Raw genomic sequence first — 26,211 nt, forward strand, 5'->3', positions numbered from 1 at the left:
CACTTTTTAACTGTAAAAAATAAGGATACTACAGTACCATGCAAACGTTTTTCTAAATGCCCCTTAAAATGTTTTTCCAAACAAAATGAAACTAGATGAATTAAATGAAAGTAAAAAGTTAACCATACCCTTCCCCAGGATGTTGGGTAGTGTGGAACCTTTTGGGGGCGGTGTAGGGGACAGGGGCCCCAGCCTGGGCAGCGCTCCATTCACCTGCTTCAGCCTCTCCATCTTGATGTGCTCCATCCAGCGCACGGGGCGGCCAACACTTCGCCTCGCCTGCAGGGTCAGCATTGCCGTGGTTGCCGTGGAGACTGTGGAGTCCATGATGGGGGCTGGCTCACCCTCACACTCCTCGTACGCCTCCTCTTCGTTTTCCTCTTTCTCCTCGTCCTCCTCCAGCCCCTCCCCTGGCGAGCGTCCGGCGCTCACAGCAAGCTGGACTCCACTGCTGGGATAGGTGCTGATGGGGGACTGGTCACTGCTGCATGTAGACTGACTGCCAGGGCTTGGCTGAGACGTCTGACAGACACAGACCAGCAAAGAAGAAAATATTGAGAGAAGGAAGGAAAGAAAGAAAAGCAGATGATTATTAAGTTCATTTCAAGTAACACAAGGGCAGGTATACAGTGTCATATGTCACAAACAATGATAAATGTAATCTTTTGAAGGATGCATTCCCTATAAATATTAGATAATGACAATCATTCATAAAAGATGACTGACCATTATGAAAGATAATTCTATTAATGTGATCATATAATCATCTTGCACAACCACTGCAGTTTGAGCTGGTTGTCCGAACCAGAGAACCGACTTCTGCATTTATTCTTTTAGAAAAAAAGAGGTGTTTGGAAGACAATGTTTTGTACATTATTGGGGCATGAGTAATGCCTCCCCCTGTGATCCAGTCGGGACATACAAAAACATTTTTTTTTTTTAAAGAGAAATCATGTTTTGGGTTGTTTTCAAAGGATAGGAAAATAGGATACAGGCCCATTGTGAGACTGGTGAGTACCTAATTAGGTTGTTTACTGAATTTTAGGAACTATGTTGCACTGAGGAATAATGGAATTACTTTTTTTGGCATCAAGTGTCAACAGTGTTTAGCGGGCATTCACCCTGTTTACTGTGTGAATGAATTTGGCTGCACAGTGGAGCCCTGGGAAGTATGAGGCATACTTTCAGTTCCCTCATAGTTCAGCCCAAAGGCATGCTCAGAAAAAAAGCTTTTCTTTTGGTAAATCATTGCCACTCTTCAAAGTGTTGTACAATGAAATGAAAAGAATAATCTTTTTATGAATGCGACAGATGAGGGAAACCTACAATGAGGACGAATCTGACGTGTGTTTTGGGTGAAAGTCAAGTCAAGCAGTTGTGGCAATGTGAGATGGGAACAGACAGTAAAACAGATAATAAAACAATGAGTGAGTCAGGAAAGAGTGAAAGAATATTTTACAAATGCAATATGAAGGGATACCTATCTCACCTGATTACCCACTGTCCTTAGAAAGGAAAGGAGAGAAATGCCGAAGCATTGGATAGAAGAAAACGTTTACTCATTAGAAGAATTCAGTGTTAAATGTGCATGCCCCCAATTCAATGTAAAATCACACACACCTAAATACTAAGCATTTAAATTACTATGTTAAAGTATAGGAATTAGTAGTAGAAGTATTAGAAAAAGAATCAAAAATAATATTAAAGGTATGAGTTGATATAAAACCTTAAATAAAGTCTCACCATAGGTTTCTCTGTCTTGATGGACTTGACCTGCAGACATTCATCCTGTTTTGAGGTAGCATGGTTGTACTCCCTTTGGTCCGTATACCCACCCAGGGGCAGTTGCCCTGGTGACCGGCCCTGGCTGTTGCCCCCAGGCTCCCGGGGTTGGGGCGGGGGGCGCGGGTAATCGCCGCGCTGTTTCTTGGTGACGTGCGCCTCCGGCCCGTGCACCGTCTTCACGTGTTTGCGTAAGGAGCTAGGGTCCGTGTAGCGTTTGGTGCAGCCTGGGATTTTACACACATACGGTTTCTAAAAGTGAAAGAAGAAAGATGAGCTGTGAGGAACACGTTGGTTGTGAACACCACATTCAAGCAGCAAAGTCAAAGGCATAGCTGTCTGAAATTCTGTTTGCCTGTACCTCATTTGAGTGTGTGCGATTCTGATGTTTCGCCCGATCTGAGGCATTGGAAAAGGCCTTGTTGCAGCCTTCATGTTCACACACATAAGGTTTCTCTCCGGTGTGGGATCGTAAGTGAGTTTTAAGGTTTTCCAGACGGGAGTAGGCCTTGGCACAGCCCTCAAACTGCAGGAGGAGAGAGAGAGAAGAGGAAGAGGACATCACTCATACAGCCTGAATGTTGTGTTAGCAGCTTACATGTAAAATAGCATTTAATCTGCAATGAATTAAGTCAACTGAGCAAATAGCAGTGTCCTTACTGTGCACTTGTGGGGTTTTTCCCCAGTATGTCTGCGCATGTGGACCACCAGCATATATTGTGCCTTGAAGGGCTTCTGCTCTCGAGAGCATTCCTCCCACCGACACACAAACTCCTTCTTCTCCCCGTGGATATGGTCATTGTTGATGTGCTAGAAAAGAAGATGACAGAACTTTAACCACAGCAATCAATGCATTATATAAGTTTCTGCTGTGTCTGTACATGAGAAGGAAGTGAAGACTAAGTGCAATTTTATTTGGCCTTGAATTGATTTGTTGTTCAGCTTGAGGACATTTTTGCTTTGCAGCATAGGAGGCAAATACAACATTCTCTGTCCTGTTTTCCATTTATTTTTATGTGGTACTTTCTCCATTTAATTTCTTACATCTCTTTTCCCTTAACTCTTTCCTTCATTCCTTTCCAGCCTTTCTCTTTCTCTGCCTCACTCTGTTGAAATCTGCACAAACACGGGGGGGTGAGGGGGGGCAGACTTGCGAGTCTCTGTGTCCGATCTGAACAGGATTTTCAAATAAAACCCTGTCACTTCGCATCACATCGGGCCCTCGCCCCTTCATGACAAGTGCTGACAGTTGTGCTGCCGTGGCAACTTCCAATCTGAGGCTTAGAAAGAAGGGAAGGTGGGAGGGGAGGTGAGGAGATAGGGCGAGAAATCAAAAGTTCAGACGAGGCATCTGAAATGCGAGGGCTTTACAACTCCAGCCAAGCATTATATCTGTGAGCAGCACCTTTCTCCTCTCTATCCCCCTCTCTCTTCCTTTCTCTCCGTCTTTCTTCTCCTTTTCTCACTAACTGTCTTGTAAAACCGGGTAAGTGGTGGATGTTACCGAAGAATGAAGGAGGTGAGGAGGAAATAAAGTCATGCAGACGTAGACCCTCTGGGGACGAAGTCAACATCTGGCTCTCTTTCAGAGACAACACTGTGGTGGCCTCTGAAGTGCCTTTCCGGGAGCAATTTAAACCCAGGGAGACAGACACAATATCCTGACCAAAAGAACCGGTATTATTACATTCCTACGCAGCAGAGAAGAGTCTTTTTACCTCGGGGGTGAATGAAGAGGGACGGATGGCAACAAGGGAGAAGGAAGGGAGATAAATGGAGGCTTGACTTTGAATGCTCTTAAATGTCTGGGGAAAACATACTTTCTTTTAGCGCTTACTCACAAGATTGTCGAGCTATAAAACATTCAGGTCCAAAGCAAATAAAGCATCCAGGGTCAGTTCCCCCTCCAGGCATGACACTGCTCTCACAATGGCACCTTTGTACCTTCCCAGTGCCCTGCCCACTGGCCAGATCATGACCCCACATATAACCATGACACGCACTAGAAACTGCCCTATTTTTAATCTTCCTTCAGGACATTTTGAACCTCTCTAACTACAAAACCACTGCACCTCCCCAGTGCTACTAAAGGAGGAGTATCGACAAATGAGTCAGCGCAGTAACAGCAGCAAAGAGTAAAATTGACACTAATGTATCCGCAAAGGACCTCCATTATTCTCACTTGACATTTTTTAATTTCAAAGTGACAAAACAAGACTAATTCCACGGAAAATGATTGGGGACTGGATGACCACAGACGCTAGTGAAGTTTCCCCAAGATTGATCTCCTCCCCACCTCGGCCAGAGCCTCAGAAAACCTGACTCGTCTTCTCTTTTTCTTCCTCTCTGTGAGGGAATCCCTGTGGCAAGCCATCGGTCTGTTGCGAACAGCATTCAATATCCCCTGGCTGAGAGCGATGGGAGAGCGCCGTGGTGTTGGATCACGCGGGTGGCTGGTACGACACGAGCGCATGCACGCACTTGCACACACAGATGGATACACACTCACACCCTGTTTGTACAAATGAAGGAGGTCGTTGACGGGTGTGATGCATGAGCCTCTGAGCTGACAGAGAGGGGGACAGACAGCACGGGGAGAGGGGCCGCCGAGGAAACCTAATGGCATGATCTAATGGCAATTCTTATTGAATCAATAATCTCCATGCTGAGCAGACAGGCCCCGTTGGCCGGCTAAATCGACAAACAGGTGCTGATAGCAGCGGCGCGGCAGGTTATTCATCTTCCCCCTGCCAGCTTATCGGCCAACAACTGTAAAAACGCCACCAAGATGGATTTAGGAGGGAGTCGCACGACAGGGAGCGCCAGGTACACGGACACAGGGGACACTGAAGCCGTCTGTGACGTATGAGAGGTGCGCGCACACACACACACACACACACACACACACACACACACACACACACACACAGGTGCAGACACTGTTTTCTTGGTCCAGACCCCTGCTGTTTGGGTGCATGGCAAAAACAACCATAAACATAAATAGCACTAAAACACACAAACACTTTTTCACTTGGTTTAAGTTTTTATGTTTTCTACAAAATAAAAGCCTCTGATTTAAAATGATTTTCCGTCCCTTTATGTGAATGCTCAAACTCACGCATCTCTACACATATTACTGTAATACACAGAATCCTATCTCTTTTTTTTTGCTATTTCCGAGCATTTGCCCACTTCAGTATCCATCTCCATGTCTCCTTATCAAACTCTCTCTGGGACATAGCCCTCATGCATTAGAATGCAAGCGTGCATGAAAAGAAGGCCTGTTTACAAGGCAATTTCACTAAGCTGTGGGACCCGCAACACCGTTTAGCTTTATCAAACACTGCCTAATAAATCATATGCTCTTTTGTGATGTCAGTTGCTGAAGTGCTTTGTGTAAAGAGAGGGGGGGGGAAAGAGCATGAAAAAGGCAAAGAAGGGAGGGAAGGAGGAGGGATGAAGTAAAAGGGGGGAAAATTGTGTGAGTGAGGGAAGGAGGGAGGATGAGAGTAAGTGAGTGAGCGAGCAGGGGGCAGGGAGCTAGAATTGGCATGTGTAATTCAGCACAGTCTTTTCATCTTAGAGTAAGATACTCTTGACAGATAAGGGGCCTAATCCTTCTCCTGATCAAAAAAAATCTGCATTTTACCAATTAAAAGCCTGCGCCAGCAGCCAGAGAGGGGGCTGCCTTCAGACTGTGCCCACGTTTATCTCCCTTTAACACCGGGGAGGCGCACAGCAGCCGCCTCAACAAGGCTGCACACAGGGAGAGCCGGCTCCCCATCTAAGAACAAGGACATCACAGCGCCACCTATGTAGATGACCTGGAACAGAATGGTGGGCTGTGGAGGGTGGGAAAGGCCTGATGAGCTGCGAGAACACACACATACAGACCACCAATCCCATCCGACTATATAGTCTGAAACATCCTTGAAAAAATCCGCAAGACAGAAACTGAATTCTCAAGTTCGAAATGGTTCAGCTGTTGAAGGTTAAGTGCTCACAAGATCACACATTTCTTCAAGTGGTCATGCAGTAAATAACAATAATAAGATAAATACACTTTAAATGGATCACAGAAAAGACCATTTTTACAAAGAATGAATTATGCTAATTCATTTAGCAAATGTAAGTGATGAAAAAACAATCAACTTTTATGCTGATTCAAATTCCAAATGATTATTCTTTGTCCCTCGTATCCGACTTAGAGGACACAGATTTTTTTTCATCATACAAGGACACTGAAAATGCATAGCTCCCTTGCAGATTTCTCCATGGTGAAGTATCAGTAAAAGATCCATAAGAAAATAATAAAAGATTGTTGAGCAAGGCCATATTAGGGAATTATGGGAGTGTGGGGTTGGCATCTCCGGCGACAAAACCGAGTGAAAAAAGCCCACTTCAAGAGAGACATTAAAGAAGCCACCAGGCCTTATCTTTAAAAGTACTCCCTCCAAGGGGAAAGAGGGGAGGGAGAGAAAATGAAAGAGAAAACGGGAGAGGGAGAGGTTTGTGCCCAAAAAAAATGGGGAAGCAAAAGAAAGTGGAGCTGAGCGGAGAGGGAGATGGAGAGGTATAGAGAAGTTGAAATGTAATAAATGAAATAAATACAGCAAACTAAAATTGACACCCGCTTCGCTTTTGCTGACTGGGTAGGCCAGATAAGTGAGCTAAATTGCATAGATCTGATGTTTATCTTATCGGCTGCACCGAGAGCGCTTAAACGCAGATGATAAAGGAGCGCCGCAGCATGTCATGGTGAGAGCATGCTGGAGAGTGTAAAAATATGCATGAAGAGCTCGGCAGGAGTGCTTTTGAACAAGGTGGAAAGCGATGAGGGTGGTGTGAAGGCTTAATTCTAAAATTAGGCCAACCACAAAGGAAAAGGGACATTTGAGCACAGGCTTTACTTTTAACACTTAAATAAAAACATTTATTTCATGACGTGGACCGTCAACACAGCAGTTTTTAAAGGCCGTCATTGAATATGAATCCGTGTGTAAACTTTGTGCAAAAGCTAGTGGTTACAACAAGGAGAAACCTTGTTTTTTTTCTCATCATGTTTTTTTCCCCAAAGCCATTTCAGAAGACAAGTACAGGGGGAAGGGACGCTCCATTGTTTGGTTATATGGAAATCCCCCCCACCCCCAAACCCCTCCCAGTGTGTGAGGAGAGCCACTGTGGTCCAAATACTGTACTTATCCTATTACTGAGGGGGGTGGGGGTGTAGAGAGATAAGAGCATTTTCTCGTCCGCTCTGCTGAATTAGAGGGCAGGGATTCTGTAGGCGAAGACTTTTATTGGCATCTCTATCTGCATGTGCATAGAAAATTAGAAATAAAATGCAATATCAGAAAGTCAAATGCCAGAAAAAGAAAGAAAAAATAACATTCCAAGATGGAAAATGGAAAACTAATAAGGATTTTGTTGGTGTCTGTCTACATGGCAATCTGATATTAAGTGCAGCTTGGCAAGGTTAGGCTGGATAGTATATGTGGAGGAATGAGAGGACATTGTTTTGCTCAGATGGCCACCTGGTGTGACTACAGTAGGGGGAGGATGTGAGCAAGCTTTTCCTCTATTAAGAAGCCATCCTCCCCTCCTCTCCCACCACCTTAACTCATCTCGCCCCCTGAAACAGGGGCAAGAAGTTGTCAAGATTCTCAACCTTTGAGCCGAGCCCTTCAAACACGGGAGGCAGCCCATTCCGCGCTGAGGATATCAATTATAGATAGGGGTTACCACCGCGGCTGAGGATTGCAATGTCAAGACGGCAAATAGACAGCTGTGGAGAGCTGAGGATCTTTCTATCAGATGTGTGGTGATGTGTGTTTCATGTGCACGTGTGTGTGTGTGCACTCCAGCGTCCCTTGTTCACGGCATCATAATGATGTATTTCCACCACTTCTCCAACTTCAGTCGGCTCTCTCAGTTGGCTGAGCGGGTGAAGCGGTTCACAGGCCGCAAGAGAGCAGCAGAGCTAATAGCGTCAGCGTAAGTAGCCATAGTGGGGGCGACGCGACCATAACGTCATTAATATTTAGCTTAGCAGTGAACCCCTCTGGCACAACATGATGAGAGCCATCCATCTCCCGGGCTGTGTGAGAGTTCTGATAGCAGACAGGAGGAGGGCCGGTCCAGTGCTGTACACAAAGCTCACATCCTGACTCTGGGAGGCTTAACCCGCCAAATCAGTTAGCCCAGTTCTGCTGTGAGATGTGCTCTCCAGCTTTTTGAGCCCATTACCACCGTCCCTGGATCCAATCAGGAATCCAGCAGCAGTATCAGTCAACGCCTGCAGCTCTGACTCTACTGTAGGTTGCTTGCGGCTGCACAGATGCGCAGGCAGGGGTTGTGGCCCTGATAGGAGGCATTGTGCAGAATAGTGCAGCTGCAGTGGATGTTGCTGGGATCTACTGAGCTTGAAGAGAGAAACACTGAAAACTCTCGCAGCATACAAACCAAAAGACGTTGTAGTTTTGGTGTGTGTTTTCTGAGCTGCACCGGGAAAGCTTTTTATGTAAGTCTTCACTCATCTCACAACCCTGTTGTGTCTCCGTGTTTCCCTACAAGAAAGGTCCCGGAGAACAACCGGGGTCAAGTGTGAACGCTTCTCTGCCCACAGGAAGAATCGCAACTAACGAGTGAAATGAAAACCTTTTGCCTTTCTTGTTCCTATTTCTAAACTCTTTCAATCAATAAAAAAATAACACTATATGCACAATTTACTGACATACCATTACAGGATTTCTGGATATTGATATTTCAAAGCTGCCATTTGGAGCTGCCAATGTATAGAAATGCTTGGAGCAGCTTTAGGTGGACAATCAAGCATTCTATGCTGGAGTTAGACCTTAAATGTGACTCTGTTTTTGAGTTTGCTACTCACTTGTACTAGCTGCTCCTGCGTGTCAAACTCGCGGCAACAGTTCTCCCAGTGGCAGTTTGTCTCATAAACCACCTCTGGCTCCTGTTTGCTCTCATCCTTGTCCCCTTCCTCCTTCACCAGGGTCATCCCATCAGGGTGGTCCTGAGGAACAACAGCGACAAAGTTCTAGTTCAACAATGTAATGGAAATAATGGAAATAAATCAACTTAATACCGGGCTCCACATAAAAGCCTAAAAGCTACAGGAAACTGCCTTCCTCTCCCCAACATCAGTCCATCCAAACCAGTCATAAAAGTAATTTTTTACCGCCCTGCTGGTTTACATGAAAGGCACAGCCAAGAATTATTTGGTTACAGGTCTCAGCCACGGTGCCCCTATGAATCTGGCCTTGTTTGGCTGCCTGGGAGAAAAGTGTGGAGAGCGGAAATGTAGCGCTGAAAGCCCCGCTCTGTGTTTGGGGGTTGTTATACGACAGGACCGGGGCGAGTATTTGAGGAATCTAACCCCCTTTTCCTGCTGTAGGTTGCTCTATTAGCCCAGACATATTTCACTGTCACAGTTAGGTGGCTGAGTGGAGCAGAGAGTTGGTGCGGGCTAATTCAGGAGAGCCTGGGCTTCCACCACACACCTCAGGCTAAATCTGCTGCTGCCTGAATATCGACTCTAATAAGGTTTTTCCTGCAGATGCAAACACTTACTGTTATCACATTTCTCTTTCATTTTTTTCCAACCACTTAAATTTTTGATTAAACAAAAGAAAAAACAATTTCCTTCTAGTCTCCCAAAATCAATGAATTGTTTCGCTTCGGAAACAGCGGCTGATAAAAGCGGGGGGGAAACTAACACCAGCAAACTGCCAGACGCAGGTAAATAAATAAATACAAACTGTGGCTGGTAAGCTTGTCTATTGTTGCGGCCACTTTGGCAGGTGACCAGCCAATATATGGGCTTCCGATTCTACTGGAAAAATCTAAAAATAAAACCTGGCCAGTGAATTCTGGGATTTACCAACCAATTTGCAGCGTGAGAGAGTGGATAGTTTTGCCAGATAGCTGAAGAATATCCTAAGGAGCCGGTAAACTAAAATATATTTTTATACTGCTGAAAAATGTCCTCACCTGTACGCTCAGTGCGCCTGGGCTCGGCAACTCTTCCTCTGGTTTCATTTTGGAGCGTTTGTGGTGCATTGGGTCTCCAGTGCTGCTCACTGCAGATTCACTTGTTGGTTTGGTCTGCGGAAAACAGAAAATATTTCATCATTTCAAGCGTCCCATGACATGAACCTGACTATATAGATGATTTAATATTACATATTTTCAATGTTATCCTCATAATATCATTAAAAATGCACGTGATGCTTATAAGTGAATCAATCATTTACTTAATCAAGCTGAAAAAAAACAACTGTGTTCACACCATAATGGCTTCATCTTCAGTCCAAAGCAAGAGCTTCAACTGCCTGAATGAAAAACTATGCAATTGACTGTATGGCATTAGCTCCTCTAATCACAGCAATTAAAACAAACTCATGAACCAATTCACTGAACCAATGGATGACCTGACTTTGGCCCGGGCTTAAATTCGCTCCTTGGGGGAAATCTTGTTACATACCAAGCTCACGTGAATAAAAGAATTAACAAGGAGGTTGTGGAAAAGGAAAGAGGTTTCCTTGTTTTTTTCCTGAAAATGTTGTTGTGAGTTGTAGTGAGCCTGTCAGTCTCTGTAACGTGTAACACATTTGTCCTTCTATCTTAGCTGAAACAAATGAGAAATGGCCGTGGCCCCAAAGCAATATTCCCTTTATTCAGGAGGAGGGAAAGGCAATTTTGGCGTACCCAATTTGAATGAGGCCTCATTCACGATAACACAAAATTCAAGCGATGGGAAACAGCAGGGAGGACGGGTAATAAACATTGAATATTTACTTCAAATGTGGGCCCGCACATACAGTAAGGGTTGAGGAAGGAGGGAAAAAGGCCCTTTGGATCCATCCATCCATGTCAATATTCCCTCTCTATATCCTTGTTCTCTCTCTTGTGATTAATGGAGTCAGCAGTGGGATTCTATGCTAACAAGCCCCTTGTTGTTTGCTGCAGGCACGTTCTGGGCTGTGCTCGGCAGTCTGAAAACAAGAGACAACACAAGTAGGAGGAAACTCCCAGGAGATGAGCACGTGGAGGGGGGGTCCTGCCTGTACCACGTTAGCTCGCTGCGTTTCGCCGAGATGTGGCTGGCATGCGACGCCGCTATCTATTACCTGTGATGATGAATCGCACAGGCACCTGCCGCCGCTCTCACCTGTGAGGAGTCGTTGGATATTGCTGAGCGCTCGCTGGCGCTGAGCCCGGAGGGGGGGATGCCAGGTACGGGCCTCTGGGTGGCGAAGGCCGGCGATGGGTGGATGAGGGGCGGACTGTGGCCAAAAGCAGAGCCCACAATGCCTGGTTGACGGCCGATCAGCTGCTGGTGCACGTGCAAAGCCACCGGGGTCGGAGGGTAGGCGAAGCTTAATGCTGGGCTGGAGAGAACAGAAGAGGGAAAGGCTGACGAGTTATATTAGGCAAAGAAACTTCAGCAAAACATCAGTTGAAATGAGGCAAAAAAAAAGGGGGGAAAGACAGTGAATAAATGGATTGTTCTGGATAGCTCCTCGTCCCTGAGGACAATCTGACAGGAGATGGTGTGGTAATGCTGGAACCACGGGGCTGCCGGCAAATCCCTGCCAATGAATGTTCAGCTTGTTAACACGCAGTGAATTATCATGTGGTCTGTGTGAAACAGTATGTCATTCTTCCACTGGGCAAATGATACAGATGATAAACAATCTGGAGTGTGTCGTATAGCCATGTAAATAAAGCAGAATTAATTCCCTGTTCCTGCAACAGACTCGTCCTCAGTTTATTTACCCTCAACCCGAGCTAACTTTGTTTATCCTAAAAATCCCAGAAGCCACCAAACCTCCTCCGGGGTCAGGATAACCGCAGGTGAACCACCAGATAAACACAGATCTGTGTGGCTCGACAGCAGCGGCCTCCATTCATCTTGAGCGCTGACGCTTCGCTCTCGTCGCGACCCATATGTCTGCTGATCTTATTACGAGCCGAGTGGAAATCAATGGACCGAGACACATTTGGGGGCCCATCCGCTTGTCATATCACTCATCAGTCTGTTGGCTCTGGCTATTTGGGTCCTGTCACAAGGACAGTGGCTGAGCGTGCAGCATGATTGATCAGGCTCTTCTTACAGATCGCTGATCAATGTCTGTGGGTGGGGCGATGGATCTTTCCTTCCCCCCCTCTCTCTTCTTTTCTTTTTCTTCCCTTCGCTCGCCTCTGGTACCGGGGTGTGATATATGTGATGTTTCCATGAGGTGTACCGGATGACTGACACGAGCCGCCGGGGAGGCAGGCTGACTGGCTGGCTGGGAGATCGTCACCCACATGGGGGTTTGACATGGACGACACACACACACACACACACACACACTCTTGTTCGCTCCACCACACACTTTCTTTCCCTTTTTCTCTCACACAAGTTAAAGTGCATTGTAACTACAGTAATATTCTGATGTGTTCTGTATGAAAAATCCACCAATCAATGATATTAGAAAATCATTTCCAACATCATTCCCCCCGAGGAGATCCCGCTGTTTGACTTATTATTGGCACAGTCCCTGAATGACCACCTTGAGAGAAACACAATCAATCAAAGCTCCTGAAAGACATCTTGACAGGACGAGAGTTGTTTTTTTTATAACTTTAAAGGGGTAATCCAGTGATTTTGTACTGCACTTCCATAACATAATATTTGGGGACTCACAAAAAGAATGTTTAAAATCTGAACCGTCCTGATTTTTAGTCCACATCATGGGTCAAGCTCCAGAAACGCTGGATCATACATGTCAGGGAACTTCCATTTTACATCAGCTTTGAGAATAATTCATGGGGGACTATTACCTGATGGCTCCAGCGGAGAGGTGACCGTAGGAGCCGCTGGTGGAGGAGCTGGAGCGAGAGTTGTTGAGCATGGTGACGAGAGAGTTGGGCGAATTGCGGATCATGGTCTGCAGGTCAAAGCTGTGCTCAGAGAGGGGCGAGATGGGCAGCGGGCGCTTCCTGCTGGGCCGCGACGGCAGCCGCGGGCTCGAGAAACGAGAGCCTGCAGGACGAGGAAAGAGGAGGAGATGAGAGTAAGAAACAACTGAAAGTGAAAGGTTAAAATGAAACCTTATCTGCTCCCTCATTCCATGTTTTTTGGAGAAGAGCATCAGCTAAATTCCTACAAATTAGTTACAGATCAAACAAGAGCATTTTATACGTGATTTTCTGTTTGACTTCATCCAAACTCTAACCTAATCTAACCCCAACAGATGACATTTTTGTCAATCATCAGACAAAAGGCTCATCTGAATGAGTGTTCAGCTGTCACTTGATGCACTGCTTGCATTTCATCCATGAGAAAACATGCCTTTTATGTTGGAGAAATGCTCTGACTGTGTATGGTAATATTTAATCAAGTCCAATTTGACTCGTTATTCAAATGCAATCAGTGTTGACTGGAAATACTAAAAAGGGGGTTTGAAAAGGTAAAAGGCGGAAACGGCACAACCATTCTCTCTGCACATACAATGAGCCACGGGTAGAGATTAAAACATGACTTTTGTTGTCTTTTCACATGGAGATGTCACAAACAAGACAGAGAAAAACAGAGGGAGATGGAAGGAGGGGGGAAAAGCGCTGAGGGGATGTCGCGCTTTGTGCGTGAACTGACACAATGACTTTGTGACTCAAGACTTGGAAATAAAACATTTTGAGTTATTTTATAAAGGCAAACAAAACCAGCTTACGCAGCCCCGATAACCCCCCTCCATATTTACGTCCCCCACAATCCATCCATCTCCCAAACGTAAATGCTCCATCTCTCGTTTGACACATCCAACGATTACAGAACGCTCCATTCACATGGTAATCACAGTGTGTGGATGTGAATGTGTGTGTGTGGATGGCTCTGCGGTGGCAGCGGTGGTGTTCTGGCATACATAGGCCTGAGTTTCAACTACGGCGTGAAGCTGTATGGAGAGCAACACCCCCTTTACATTGTCATTGTATGGAAAATCTGTCTTTTTTATGTCTTAGTGTTGGAGGGGGTGTTGGAGGGGTGGCATACATATACACATACAAATCCCTGAGCGCACACAATTGCTAAATACAATCTAGTTTGTCACGTGACGCTTCTCGACATGTTTGATTTTCACTATTTCATATATACATATAATCCTGAAATAAAAATGCATCCTGTATCCTCCTGGTTTGGACAAATCCAACCTTCTATGTCTAAAATTTGACACACCTGACAGTTTTTAAACAAGCCGAATCCACCGCGAGTGAATTCTCCTAATTCAACAGCCGGGCCAGCGTCCCACCACTGCAAAGCCTCATGGGAGTGGTGTTTATTAATGCACAGCCCAAATGATAAATTGGCCAACCCGGGGAGACGGAGAGAGGAGCGTCCTGGCTCGTAGCAGGACTGTCCCTCTAATTTCCTCTTGATTTATGGACGGGATGGCTGGTTACGCGCCGCGTCATTAATTCTTGTGGCCAGGGAGGGTTTAGATAGGCCGGACTGACGGCGTTGGAAATAAAAGCTGGCTCCAAAAACTGGGGTTGAACCCTCGCCGACATGCCTGGGGGCCACCTGAGAGGGACGCTATCACAGGGGAGGGCTGAAGTGTGAATACAAGACCAGGCCAGAGTTTTACTTATAGAAACTTATAGAACTTTAGGACATGCAGGGATACTAAGGGAAACAATACTTCTGGACATATTTAAAAGTAGTGTAATTGAAATTAATTTTCAATATATAGATTATGTGTCACCTTCTGTTTGTTTTAGTAAATTTTGCTCAACAGATACAATTATTGGTAATCTACTGAAATTACAGGCCCAGAAATAATAAATAATCAGTAACTTCAATTAAATGGTTTGTTTGTATCAAACACAAGTTCCAGTGTTCAAAATGTTACTAAAAGTGAAATTATTAATGAGAAAAATGCCTTAACAATAGAAAAAATAGCAATGAGATTTAAATGAACTAATAAAGACCACAAATACAGACTTTAGTATCGTCATCTATGAGAGCTATGGCACTAATTAGGCAGTGCGAACATAGACAATAGCCCATTAAAGCACAAATAGGCAGGACAGGCCCATTGTTTCATTAGCACAGCTCTCACTGAAGGTAATTACACTGATGTGAAATAGACTAAAATAGCCGCAGTAACGTGGTAGCCCAGATTATCAGCGAAAGCCTCTTGATAGACTCTGCTCTTTGTATGTTTTTTTTCTTTTCTGAAATCCAACAAAGCTTTAAAGTGTTAATTTTTCAGCCGTTGGAACACACATTGTTGAAACGTGATGACTTATTACCAGCAATGATCACAGGCTTTTTTTTTAAGTGAGGAGCATCGCATCTCCACTTAAATTTGGCCCTAATTGTTTTGTTTCAGTCTATTAATCTTAAAAAGTGACACAGAAGAAAGGATTTCTCCAGTGATGAATGGTGGGACATTCCAATTCCCACTTAATAGCAATTAATTTTCTGATACCCGCACAAGTTTGGCTAGTTTTAATTAGTTTGTTCAGAGGAATAGGGGGAACTTCACCCCGGATTTCCATGAAAGCGGCGTCTGCCTGACTAAATACATTCTCATCAAAGGGAGCAGGGTGAGGCTGTCTGACCTTTCTAAGATTCAGTGTGCATTTAATTTCCTATTTACACTTTAAAATAACTCATTAGCATAAGTCCTCTGCACACAGTCCTGAGCCCAACACATTAAGACAATAGCTCATTTAAATCATGTCAAAGTAAAGTTGCAGGTCTCTCCTCACCGCGGTTGAGCTGCAGCTTGATCTATATATAGTACAAGATAGGTGCATCGTGAAGGTGCATTTTAAAGGCTGAATTCCCACAGGGGCCACCCATGCTATAATGTGCAGCTATGCACTCATAATACTTTAAGGTGCAATCCCATAAGGCATTTGTCTTTTCAGCTACTGGGCTACATCTGGTTGAAAAATCTATTTTTTTTTTACATGTCTAGGTTTCCTAAAACTGTTGTTTAATCATCATTTCAATAACTACATTTCACTGTGTAGCTAGGATATGATACATATTGAAATTAAGTGATTAAAACAATAGATGTAACCTAGATGTGTACTTTTTAAATCATATTTAGACTGGTTTTAGCCTAGACGCATAAAAATTGGTTGATATATATGGCTGAATAGATTAAAGAATTCACCAAATTCACATTATTACTGTCCACTGAAAACCTTGTATCTCCAAATATGGTGAAGGATTCCTTTATGGGTTAAGAAATGTCTCTTAACTCTCATGGTAAATAAACCATTTAAAAACCTGAAGGATTATCTGAAAATTCATTGTCACAAAGCTGAAAACAGGGCATCTGAAAATACGTGGTTTTCACAGCAACAGCCACGATGTGCAAAACTGGCCCCTATAAATGAATATTATTATATTCATCCATGCTGGCGAGTGTTGTGAAGAACTGATTTATAAACCTGAACTTGGATAAGTTCAGAAAACTCTCATGGTCAATAAAAATTTCACACACAAGAACCGCTGACCCTGGATCAGTTTCAAACCTCCTGGCATAACACTGCATATGGACTATTTATGAGAACTGATCCCAGTCGTAAGCTATGCTATCAGTCATGTGTGAGATCAGTGCAGACTTACTCTCCATCGCCTGCAGGTACTCCATGTGCAGGGCGCTGGCGCTGCTGGCGCCGGCTGTGGACGCCACGGAGGGGAGCAGGTCGGTCGCGTACGGGCTACGGTGGCCCGCCAGCAGAGCCATCTGGTGGTAGTACTCGGCCGTGGTCAGACCTGTGTGAGGGGCTGGAGCAGGAGAACGATCGGGTCAGCAAAGAAGAAGCAAGGCAAACAAAAAGTGAAGGTGACAGATGAGGAGATGAAGAGAAAAAAGGGTGGGTAGAGAGTATTTGAAGAAGAGAGAGTAGAGAAACAAAAAAGAATCAGGCAGTGGGAAAAACACGACAGGGAGAGCACCTGCACTGCATTACAAACCTGCGTTCATTTACATTAGATGATAATCAGCTCAGCAGAACAGTAATGAGCACATTAGCAACACCATCAAGTTAAGCAAAACAGCTGCACAGGGAGCATCACCTGAAGTGGAGAGCCTCACTGGGGATTACCGGATGCTTGCTCAGAGATTACAGTGAGTGTGCATTAGTGTTTGATTGATGCATTCATACAGAGCACGGCATAATTGATCGTCTTACAATACAATTCTTAAACAGCCTTTTCTCTTCTTCTTACTGTTCCTTGATCACTTAGGAGAGAGTGTTTATGTGTGTGTGTGTGTGTGTGTGTGTGTGTGTGTGTGTGTGTGTGTGTGTGGTAAGAGTATGTGGGCTGACACATCTTTTGCCAGAGATGGTGCTTGTGTGTTGTACACATCAGGGCTGCAGTCTGCAGATATGCAACCTGCTCCTCGACTGTGCGCCCTTAAACTCTATAGGAAAACAAAAGGCCTAAATCTGCCCAGATATATCTGCATGCATAAAGATACAGCAAACGATTCTGCCTCCACTTCACTCTCTCTCTCTCTTTCTCAAAATGCCTCTCTTTTCCAAGTCATTCCCTTAGTTATACAGTAGAGTGTTGTAAGTCCTTGAACCGTAGCCTAAAAATAAACATCTGGTGGTGGGCTTCCTTATGCAAATATCCTAAGAAAGAGAGAGGGAAAAGACTAACACTGTGGTTTTGGATGCAAATATAGAATCGGTTCAGACTCACAGAGTGCTTCAGCTCTTTTTTCCCCCCCAATTGAAGAAATAAAGAGAAAATAAATAAAGAAACACTGTATGAGGAGATTTCCTCTTAAGGCTGGCCTGTATGCCTGCAATATGCATCCATGATTGGTTGAATGAATGTAAGAAAAAATTCTAAATTAATTCGATCTGGGTATTATGTCTTCAGTGGAAGGGGGGAGTTTCTTAATTGTCTCCTCTGTTCCGCCTTAGCTTTGCTTTTGCATTCAACCATAATATGGCCCATTCAGTATCCATGCACAGAAAAGGGCTTTGCGGAATTTCTAAATCAGAAATGCTGGCATCCGAGTGCGATCCTGGGGGCAAAAAGGAGGGGTAAAGGGGGAGGCTGTCAGTGTGGCACTCGACGTGGAGAAGGCAGAGACTTGCCTCAGGACTTGGTGAGCCACCGGGTGCTCCTTCAGCATTACAATAGGATCAGGGGCAAGCCTACCTCTGAACCCCATCTCACGGAGAAATATTGTGAGGGAGGAGCAAAAAAAAAAAAAAAAAAAAAAAGAAAGTAAATGTGTGGCAGCAAGAGGGTGGCACTAAATCCCACCCACTTCAAATCTCCATTAGATTCTGTTAATTAATTCATCATTATTCAAATGTACTTTTTGGTAGTAAAAAAAAAAAAATGCATATTGAAGAAGGAAGGGCTCCCTGTAAGCGTGGTGATATACTAACAACACAAAAGCTGATGGGTTAATTAATCACTGGATTGATTAAAGGAGTAATTAGGTGCCTCATTCACAATTCACAGCATTATGAACTGAAAGGGGATCATGTGGTAGGTTGGAGAAACTATTTTGATTTAAAGCAAGCTGAGACTGGTGCACATTATGTTGTGGTAATGGAAAATTGGAGGGTAGAGAGTTTGAGCTTGAGTACATGCTTCCTGCTCGCAAAGAGCAGAGACTCTCGCTCTTCACTTAGACACAGCTTTCAACAGACCTGGATGAGACGAAAGTCGAGTGTGCTGGTTCAGAGGAGATGCCCCTGCTATCTGCCCTTTCAGAAATACACTTCAACACAAGGTGGGGAGCTAAAGTGGGTCTCTGCTGCTGAAGTGCCAAAAGCTCGATAGCTGACGACATGAGGACCTTTAAGGTGAACGCAGATATTCGGCTAATAGGCGCACTTTAAATGGCGTGATCATTGCAGCAGTTTAAGTTTTTTGCTTTGTTGTTTGCTGTAGTGGTTTTAACCTGCATAATCTTAAAAAACACAGAAAATAGTAGGGTAATAATAGGATTTTTCATTATTGAGTATTCTGTCATTTATTTTTGCAATCAACCACTCAATTATTTAGTCCATAAAATGTCAAAAAAAAAAATAAGAAAAAATGCCACTCACAATTTCCAGAGCCCAAGGTGACGTATTTTAATTTTAAATAATTGAAAGCTAAAAAAACAAAAAAACAGCAAGACCTCACATTTGTAAAGCTGGAAACAGCAAATAAGTCATCAAAATGAACAATTTATCAATTTGATTAATCAAGTTCTCATTTCAGCATTAGTAAATGCTAAAATCACATAATTCAAATGCTACCAATCTTTTCATCACACGACACTAAAAGATGCATAGAGTTTTCCTTTTTAATCGTTTTTAATATTGATTGCTTTTTTATAATTCAACTGGTTCTGGTGTCCACTTTCATCTGTTTCCCAGTCCAAATCCATCATAAGATCTCAGGAAACAAATGCTCCCTGTAGGACACCATAACAACCGACCCCCCAACCCTGAACTTGAATCCGACCCTCCCTCGGTGTGTGCGTTGTAACTGTACGTGACCCTGCCGCTCACTGATGCATCCTCCAGAGGTCTCTGACATGACTCACAGATCAAAAGGATTAGCCTCCCTCCGACCTGCGCCCCCACCCACGCGGATCGCGCCTCACTCATAATGCTCCCATCCACCCGCCGCCTCACTCAGATAACATCTCACCAGCCCCTGGGTCTTAATAGAGATGGATCTAGTTGCCTCTCACCTGACCTCTTCTGATCTCAAAGAGGAATTAAACTGATATAGAGAATCGAGATTCCTGCTAGTAGCAATCAAACCTCACTAATCAATTTCAAATATCATTTTTAAGGGTCCACTGAGCTTTTGTCGGTCATTTCTGCTCTGCTGGGGTTGTGTGCAGATGTGTGTGTGTGTGTGTGTGCTGAGTGTATATATGCATCATGCTTTGTGCGTCGGTGTATGTTTCACTTTACTCACCATCTGCAGGGCTGAGGCCCCGGGTGGCTGACAGAACAGAGATGGAGGGGCTGCTGTGGAGTGAGCGGATGTAGTCCATGTATGGGTTGATGTAGGGGTGCGGAGGGTGAAAGGGCGACTCCGCCCCCACAGAGGGGTTCCGCTGGGGCGAGATCCGGATGAGGGAGATGTCGGAGAACGCTGGACTGCCCGCCAGCCCAGGAGGCCTGCAGAGACACACGGAGAAGAAAGTATAGAAAGAACATAAATACATATTTCAAATGTGCTACAAACTCAAAATAAAACTTGTTTGTGATTGCCGTAAAGACTCGCAGTTTGAATGAAGTTTGACGAATATGGAATAGGAATAAATTATAAAAGATATTAAAAAATCACTCAACATAACTTTCCTGAATGAGCAGAAGTCTGTAATCTGACTAATTAAGTCACCACATGTGGAATAATAACATCTTTTGAGTTGATTAAGCTCTTAAGCTCCAACATTAACAAAAACATCAATAAAGCAGTGGACTTCCTCAGGGACATCATGCTCATTGCATTAGGCCTGACAGGCTCTGACCATCCAGACTTTACTACCGTGGGTGGACTGGCAGTGGCAAGGCCGGACAAATGGACTGTGACACTATCTCTCTCTCTCCATCTGCGAGGCGGAGAGGAGAGCGCTGCATTCCAACTGCTCCCTACGCAGACATTTCCTCAGATCAAAGGCAGCTTTCACCACTGTGTCTTAATCAGAGGGAAACGTTAGACCGAGCTCACCGCTGGCCAGCGCCAGACAAGCAACGCTACACCACTTTACTTCAGATGGCTTCAAACTTGGCTTTGAGCTGAAACCGTGTACAGAATTGCACATGACGGTTACAATGTTGTACAAAATCCATCCAGCAAGTTTCACACAAGATGCACAATCTTTTTCTTTAAATAGAAAATATGAGCACTATCAGGCTATTCTTTTTATCACAAACCTTTACTGTGAATTGTCTCTATGGTATGAGATGTGAAATAAAGTTGAGAACAATCAAGAAAACTTCTTAGGAGCCAAGTTTGAGATGAACTAATTTGTCTCCCTTCTTATAATTGGCTAGGAGGGCTAGGAAACTTCATAATGATGGCCTTCACCACAAAGGCCTTCCCCCGAGGATGTGGAGAAATCCACATATCAGCCAGACATTAACAGGCTAAGAGATTAGACTGAATTAGCCCCTCCACTTCTCTGTGGCTCCCCAGTGGACCAGTCTACTGTGACAAAAGACCCCAGGAGAAGGAGAGGATGAAGGAAGGAGGGAGGGAGAGAAAAGTGGGGGTTTAAGAGGGAGGTGAGGAGGAGAGATGGAAAAGGGTGGGAAAAGACGAGAGAAAGGGGAAGAAAGAGTGAGAGACCTGGCCCAGAGTTTGTCTCACAGTGACCTTGAGCAAGGCCAGGGGAGCGGAACAGCCCAATTACGACCTCCGCCCCTTCCCCTGATCCCCTACTGGCCCCTCCGTCCCTCCACTTCACAGCCCCCCTAATGAAAGAGCTCAGGCCAGTGCAAATAATGAGCACTGAGGAGCGGAAACAACACACACACACACACACTCAAGACAAGACACAGAAACACACCGACATATGTGTACACAGACATTCACACATACAAACTTTGTCTTCGTGAGCCTTTCTGTAATGAGCCCAAAGGGGCTACGGGACGATTTTAAGGGCTTTCACTGTGTTCAAGTGTGTGACAACATGTCTCGGTGATGCTGAAGCAGGTGTGTGTGAAAAAGACAACAGCACTCTCAGGAGGGGAAGTCCTGAGAGGAATCTCACCAAAAGCCTCATTGTTAAAGTGTGCGAAAGGTGACAGATTAAGGGATCATATCTGACATTGCAACACAATTTTTTTTTGTGTGCGTTTCTGCACGTCTCCTGTCAAAAAAAGAATTCACGAGAAACTGTTTTTACTTCCTCCACGCTGAGGGAAACTGTGCACTTCAAAACAGGTGTGTGAAACAGTGTGTTTATGATAAGCAAGTCATGTGCCCACACGCCACCATTACATGCCTCATTTACACAGATCACAACACAGCTGCAGAGTGACGCTCGCTTTGTTGTCACATGGCTGACCATGCATCTCACACACACACATACACACACGCACACACGTACACACTCATGTACACAGGAGCACATGCAGCTGAGAGAGAACGCAAAAAAAAAACTGCTTTGTCATTGATGGCAGAGGAAAAATTGCAATAGACACAAGTCTGAAAGAATACATTTAAAATCCTGAATTTCCCAGATGTACAAGGGTCCATCTAATGACAAAATATAGGGGACAGATATTTAAGTGTCCCTGAAATGGCTGCATATTACATTTTCTTCATAGAAATAAGACTCCAGAAGGAAATGTAGAAAAATTAAAGACTTTTTTTCCTCGTCTGGCCCTCCACATGCCTGTTTGAGGAGAGCCAGACACCCACTCTGGCTGCCCTGACACTGATTAACCCTGTCATGCGTTGGCTGCATCTCCCTACGCTGACCCTGGCTAAATGCCTCTGCTTGCCTTGTTTTTCCAATTAACTTCGCAAATAAGAACAGAGCCCTTCTGGAAGGCCGGGAGTACTGAGGAAAAAAAAGAGGTGGTAAGAAAACAGGAAAGAGAGCGCACGTGTTGATTGGTAAGAAGGTGGAGGCACGGGGGGGTCCTTATTCGGCCTGGTGAAAGGTGGAAAGGGAAAGAAAAGTTTGAGGACAAGAGAGGGAAGGAAGAGCAGCGTGGAGAGAGGATATGAGGGAGGGGAGACAGTTAGAGCACGAACAGTAGTTGGGAGCAGGAGGACGAGGGAGTGTGTGAAGATATGAACTATGAATGGGGAGGGAAGGGTGGACAGAGGAGAGTTAGGAGGAAAGGGGAGCTGGAGAAGGAGGAGAGAAAAAGAGGTCTCAAGGGGTCCAGAGCCAGGTGTGAGGGGATTTGAGGAGGACAGGAGAGAGATGGATGGTTTGGAGGAGTGTGGTGCATCTCTGTACTTGTGTCCGATCTTCCGCATTCAGCTGCTCTCTGCAGGGTCGTGATCGTCTTAGCATCTGCCAGTATGCATTAATCAACATGACGAAAGGAAGTAATCTGACAACATGCGCTGTGTGTGTGTGCAGGAATGTTCGCCCTGTGTGTGTGCTGATGTGCGAGTAGGTGTGTGCCAGAGAAGTAGCGTCTTAGTTACACCTGATTTAAGATTTACATCAAAGCTGTACCGCAGGGTTTGCAGGCTTCTCTGCCTTACCAGAGAAAAAACTTTTCCTTCACTCCTCTACTTCCCTTCTTAGGTTTATAATTCCTATTAACCCTCAAAGAAGACATCCTGCAAACAGGGCACAAGGAAAGACTGAGCTCCTGACATATGGAAGCCATTTCCTTTCACGTGGCCTCGCTTAAACCAGCCAGCGCCTCTTTAAGACATTGCATGTTTACACGGGGCGGTCTGTGGATTTTAAACTGTCGTCTTATTTCACCGGATGAATATACACTTGCCAAGTGTAAATATGCCCCCAAAAGATTTTGAGGTTTCATGGAGGGGTGTGTTCATGTAAACAGGCCCTGAATCTTTGTTTGGAACAAGGTTACATCAACACTAATAATTCTTTTTGGTGAAAGCGAAAGTAGAAACACACAGTTGCGGTGAAGGTTGATGACTTCACTAAGGACAGAAGGTATCATTGTGGTGCAGCAGTTAGACCTGGTGGTATTGACACAGCGGTCTGCTAAAACAGGAACTGCGCTTTGCAAAATACTTTTAGCTCGAGCATGAAATGGGTGTGCATTAAGTAAAATGAAAATTTCTTGATGTGCACTTCACAGAAGGGTACAGGAAATTGGCGAGTCCAAATCCAATAATCCAGCAACTGTGAATGTTCATAGACCATCGTTTTTTCCACCCATAGCTGCTGGAGTGGTCCAAGAAGGAGATTTGAAAAGGAAAAAACATAAAAGCTGAGAGTCACGATACCAAACAAGTCCAATAGAAGTTAGATCAAATCCACTTGTGCCATTTAATCTTGATAAATCTTTACCTAATTAATACTGACACTTGAGAATTAAGACAACTGAGAGTGAAAGACAATGGAAAAACTTTCAACAGCTTTATCTTCTTCTTCGCTGATTTATATGTTGGTGAATTACATATTCAAGTTACCTTGATTAGATGCAGGTAGCGATATATATGAAAATTATGAGCAGGCAGCTGAAATGATAGCCTAGCTTTAGCTAAAGCTAGAAGCCACATCAAACCAAGTGGCCGTTCAGACCGTCAACAGCACAACGTTGCATGACATCACAGCAAAAGTTGAGCCAGTTTCAACTTCTTTGCTTGACGACCTTGCATTGTCAACGGAGTGAGGCTGTGATTCGATTGTTTTCTCTGTTTGACACAAAAACAAGCCACTACTATGAATGAGAACTTCCATTCTATATATTTATTGGTGGTGACAACATTTACAAATGCAAAACATAGCACCCTTTTATTGTAGAAGGTAAATTAAGTCCTTGGTTGACAAAATAAAGCTATTGCAGCGAGGTTGCACTATTTTTCAAGGTGATGATTTTGCACTGGAAGGATGTTTAACAGGTGAGGTGTCCTCATAAGATACCAGAAGAGGAGGCAATACAAAACTACAAGGGTGCAGGTTAAACCCATGTAGACTCGTCTTCCTTGACACATTGCATCTGTGGCCACAAGGGGCTGAGAGAGGTGGGAACTGGAGTTTTGGAGGGAACTGGGATCAGTCAGGTCGTCTCCTGACCGAGGTTGACAGCATCACACACCCAACCCCTCCAACCTCACCTCAATCTCACCACCTCATAGAAACCTGTGCCCCTCCCCAACCCCCAACCCCCTGACCCACCCAGCCACAGCACAAGGCTGCCACCGCTCTGAAAGCCTAAACCAGAGAGGAGGAAGAGAGGGGCTCTTGACAGCGGAAACAGAAGCACTTTAAAGCTCCAAACCCTTTCACTGAGATCAAAGGGCCACAGGAACAGAGCCAGCTGAGACCCAAGGAGAGAGGAAAGGGAGCCGAGACAAGGGAAAAGAGAGAAGACAGACAGACAGAGACAGAGAGACAGACACAAACAGAGGAAGGTAGATATATTCTAGGTTCCTAATGATTCGATGGGAAAGTCTTCATTAAGTTCTGCCACTGAAGCACATTCCAATGACTTCATTTTCCACATTAGTAATGAGATTTACAGCAGTAGTTAAAACTGAACTCATTTTACTTTCAGATCCAGTCTTCAGTCAAACCATGGGCCTCTGGATCGGGCTGCTTTGGCAAAAAAAAAAAAAAAATGCATCCCTGCAAAAAAACATTTAAAAAAAAATACATATTTTTCCACCCTTAGCAGAAATTGCGCTTTTTGAAAATACTCCAAAGTCTATACATGGTGTGATGCAGATGGAGAATAAAGATTTCGAAAAATGCTGACATATGATTCACAAACATGACCGACGCACGTCTGTTTGCCAGCAGTGTTAAGAAGCCAACTTTCTTTAGCCTTCGACTCTCTCTTCGATTGTTTATTTTGTTGTCAGACATATTTTTCTATTGTCAAACTGGCTCGTGATGTGGTGTCATAGCTAACAGGCTGAAATCTTCAGCTTTCAAGCGTTTGCTCCATCTTTCGGACCTGTCATCTATGCTAACTATCTTAAAAGTTAAGCTTCGCAGTTGGATTTATGGTTGACGCAAGGGGTTAACAGGAGTCCTGCCACTGATGCCTACAGCTTAGGTTTTGATTTATAGTTCAGTGATGGATTTCACCCGCTGATAGCACCAACACAACACTAGATGGATGTGTTGTAGATGATCCGGCCGTATCATGCCTTAATTACATTCATAACGGTGGAAGGTCCTCCTTGTGAGTGGTGGTCATGGTGAGCAGAGGGTTTGCAGTGGAGATGGCTTTGCTGGATGGGTGTTACAGATGACTTGCCTCATGTTGTCGTCACTATCAGATATCTCTACCAGCATCTTTAACTTGTAGGAGAAAAAAACAAGAAACAATCACGGTTCTCGCGGTTCCCACGTGGTATCTCTATGCGGCTGCATGTTTAGGCTCCGTAGCTACGTCGTAACGCACCTTAACACATGACTGTAAATTAAGTTTTATCAATGCACCATTTTGCCATTAAGTTAAAAGTAAAAGATGAGGCTTTAGCTTTTTTGTATTGTCTTGGCATTTTACTGTAAATTTTTAGAAAAAGCATGAGATGATCTGAAAAATGCTAGCATTGACAGGAAAAAAATGGAGGCTTTCACCCTCTTAGAGCAAACCAAAACAAGTAGGCAGGGGTCAGAGTTTTGCTCAAAGTCACCTTAACAGATGTTGCAGAGATCTAATCTGTCATTCTCTGGCTGTAGCCGTCATATTTGAAATTAACTTCTAAGAACTACATTTCAAAGATAAATGAAAGCCAGGAAC

The 26,211-nt window shown here is 44.4% G+C and overlaps 1 protein-coding gene across 1 annotated transcript in view; it reads right to left on the bottom strand.

Annotated features, from left to right (window-relative positions):
- Nucleotides 1–26,211, bottom strand: part of gli3 (GLI family zinc finger 3) — an 87,417-nt gene that overhangs the window by 2,741 nt on the left and 58,465 nt on the right. Inside the window, exons 5-14 of the mRNA XM_070927816.1 lie at nucleotides 19,757–19,962; nucleotides 16,430–16,591; nucleotides 12,628–12,829; nucleotides 10,970–11,189; nucleotides 9,790–9,903; nucleotides 8,672–8,812; nucleotides 2,443–2,592; nucleotides 2,144–2,308; nucleotides 1,744–2,034; nucleotides 129–522 (exon numbers count right to left, since the gene is read on the bottom strand). Coding sequence (XP_070783917.1) covers nucleotides 129–522; nucleotides 1,744–2,034; nucleotides 2,144–2,308; nucleotides 2,443–2,592; nucleotides 8,672–8,812; nucleotides 9,790–9,903; nucleotides 10,970–11,189; nucleotides 12,628–12,829; nucleotides 16,430–16,591; nucleotides 19,757–19,962 — 2,045 coding nt within the window. The remainder of the gene's footprint in view (nucleotides 1–128; nucleotides 523–1,743; nucleotides 2,035–2,143; nucleotides 2,309–2,442; nucleotides 2,593–8,671; nucleotides 8,813–9,789; nucleotides 9,904–10,969; nucleotides 11,190–12,627; nucleotides 12,830–16,429; nucleotides 16,592–19,756; nucleotides 19,963–26,211) is intronic.

Source organism: Enoplosus armatus, chromosome 21, assembly GCF_043641665.1.
Source record: "Enoplosus armatus isolate fEnoArm2 chromosome 21, fEnoArm2.hap1, whole genome shotgun sequence".
Lineage (NCBI taxonomy): Eukaryota > Metazoa > Chordata > Actinopteri > Centrarchiformes > Enoplosidae > Enoplosus > Enoplosus armatus.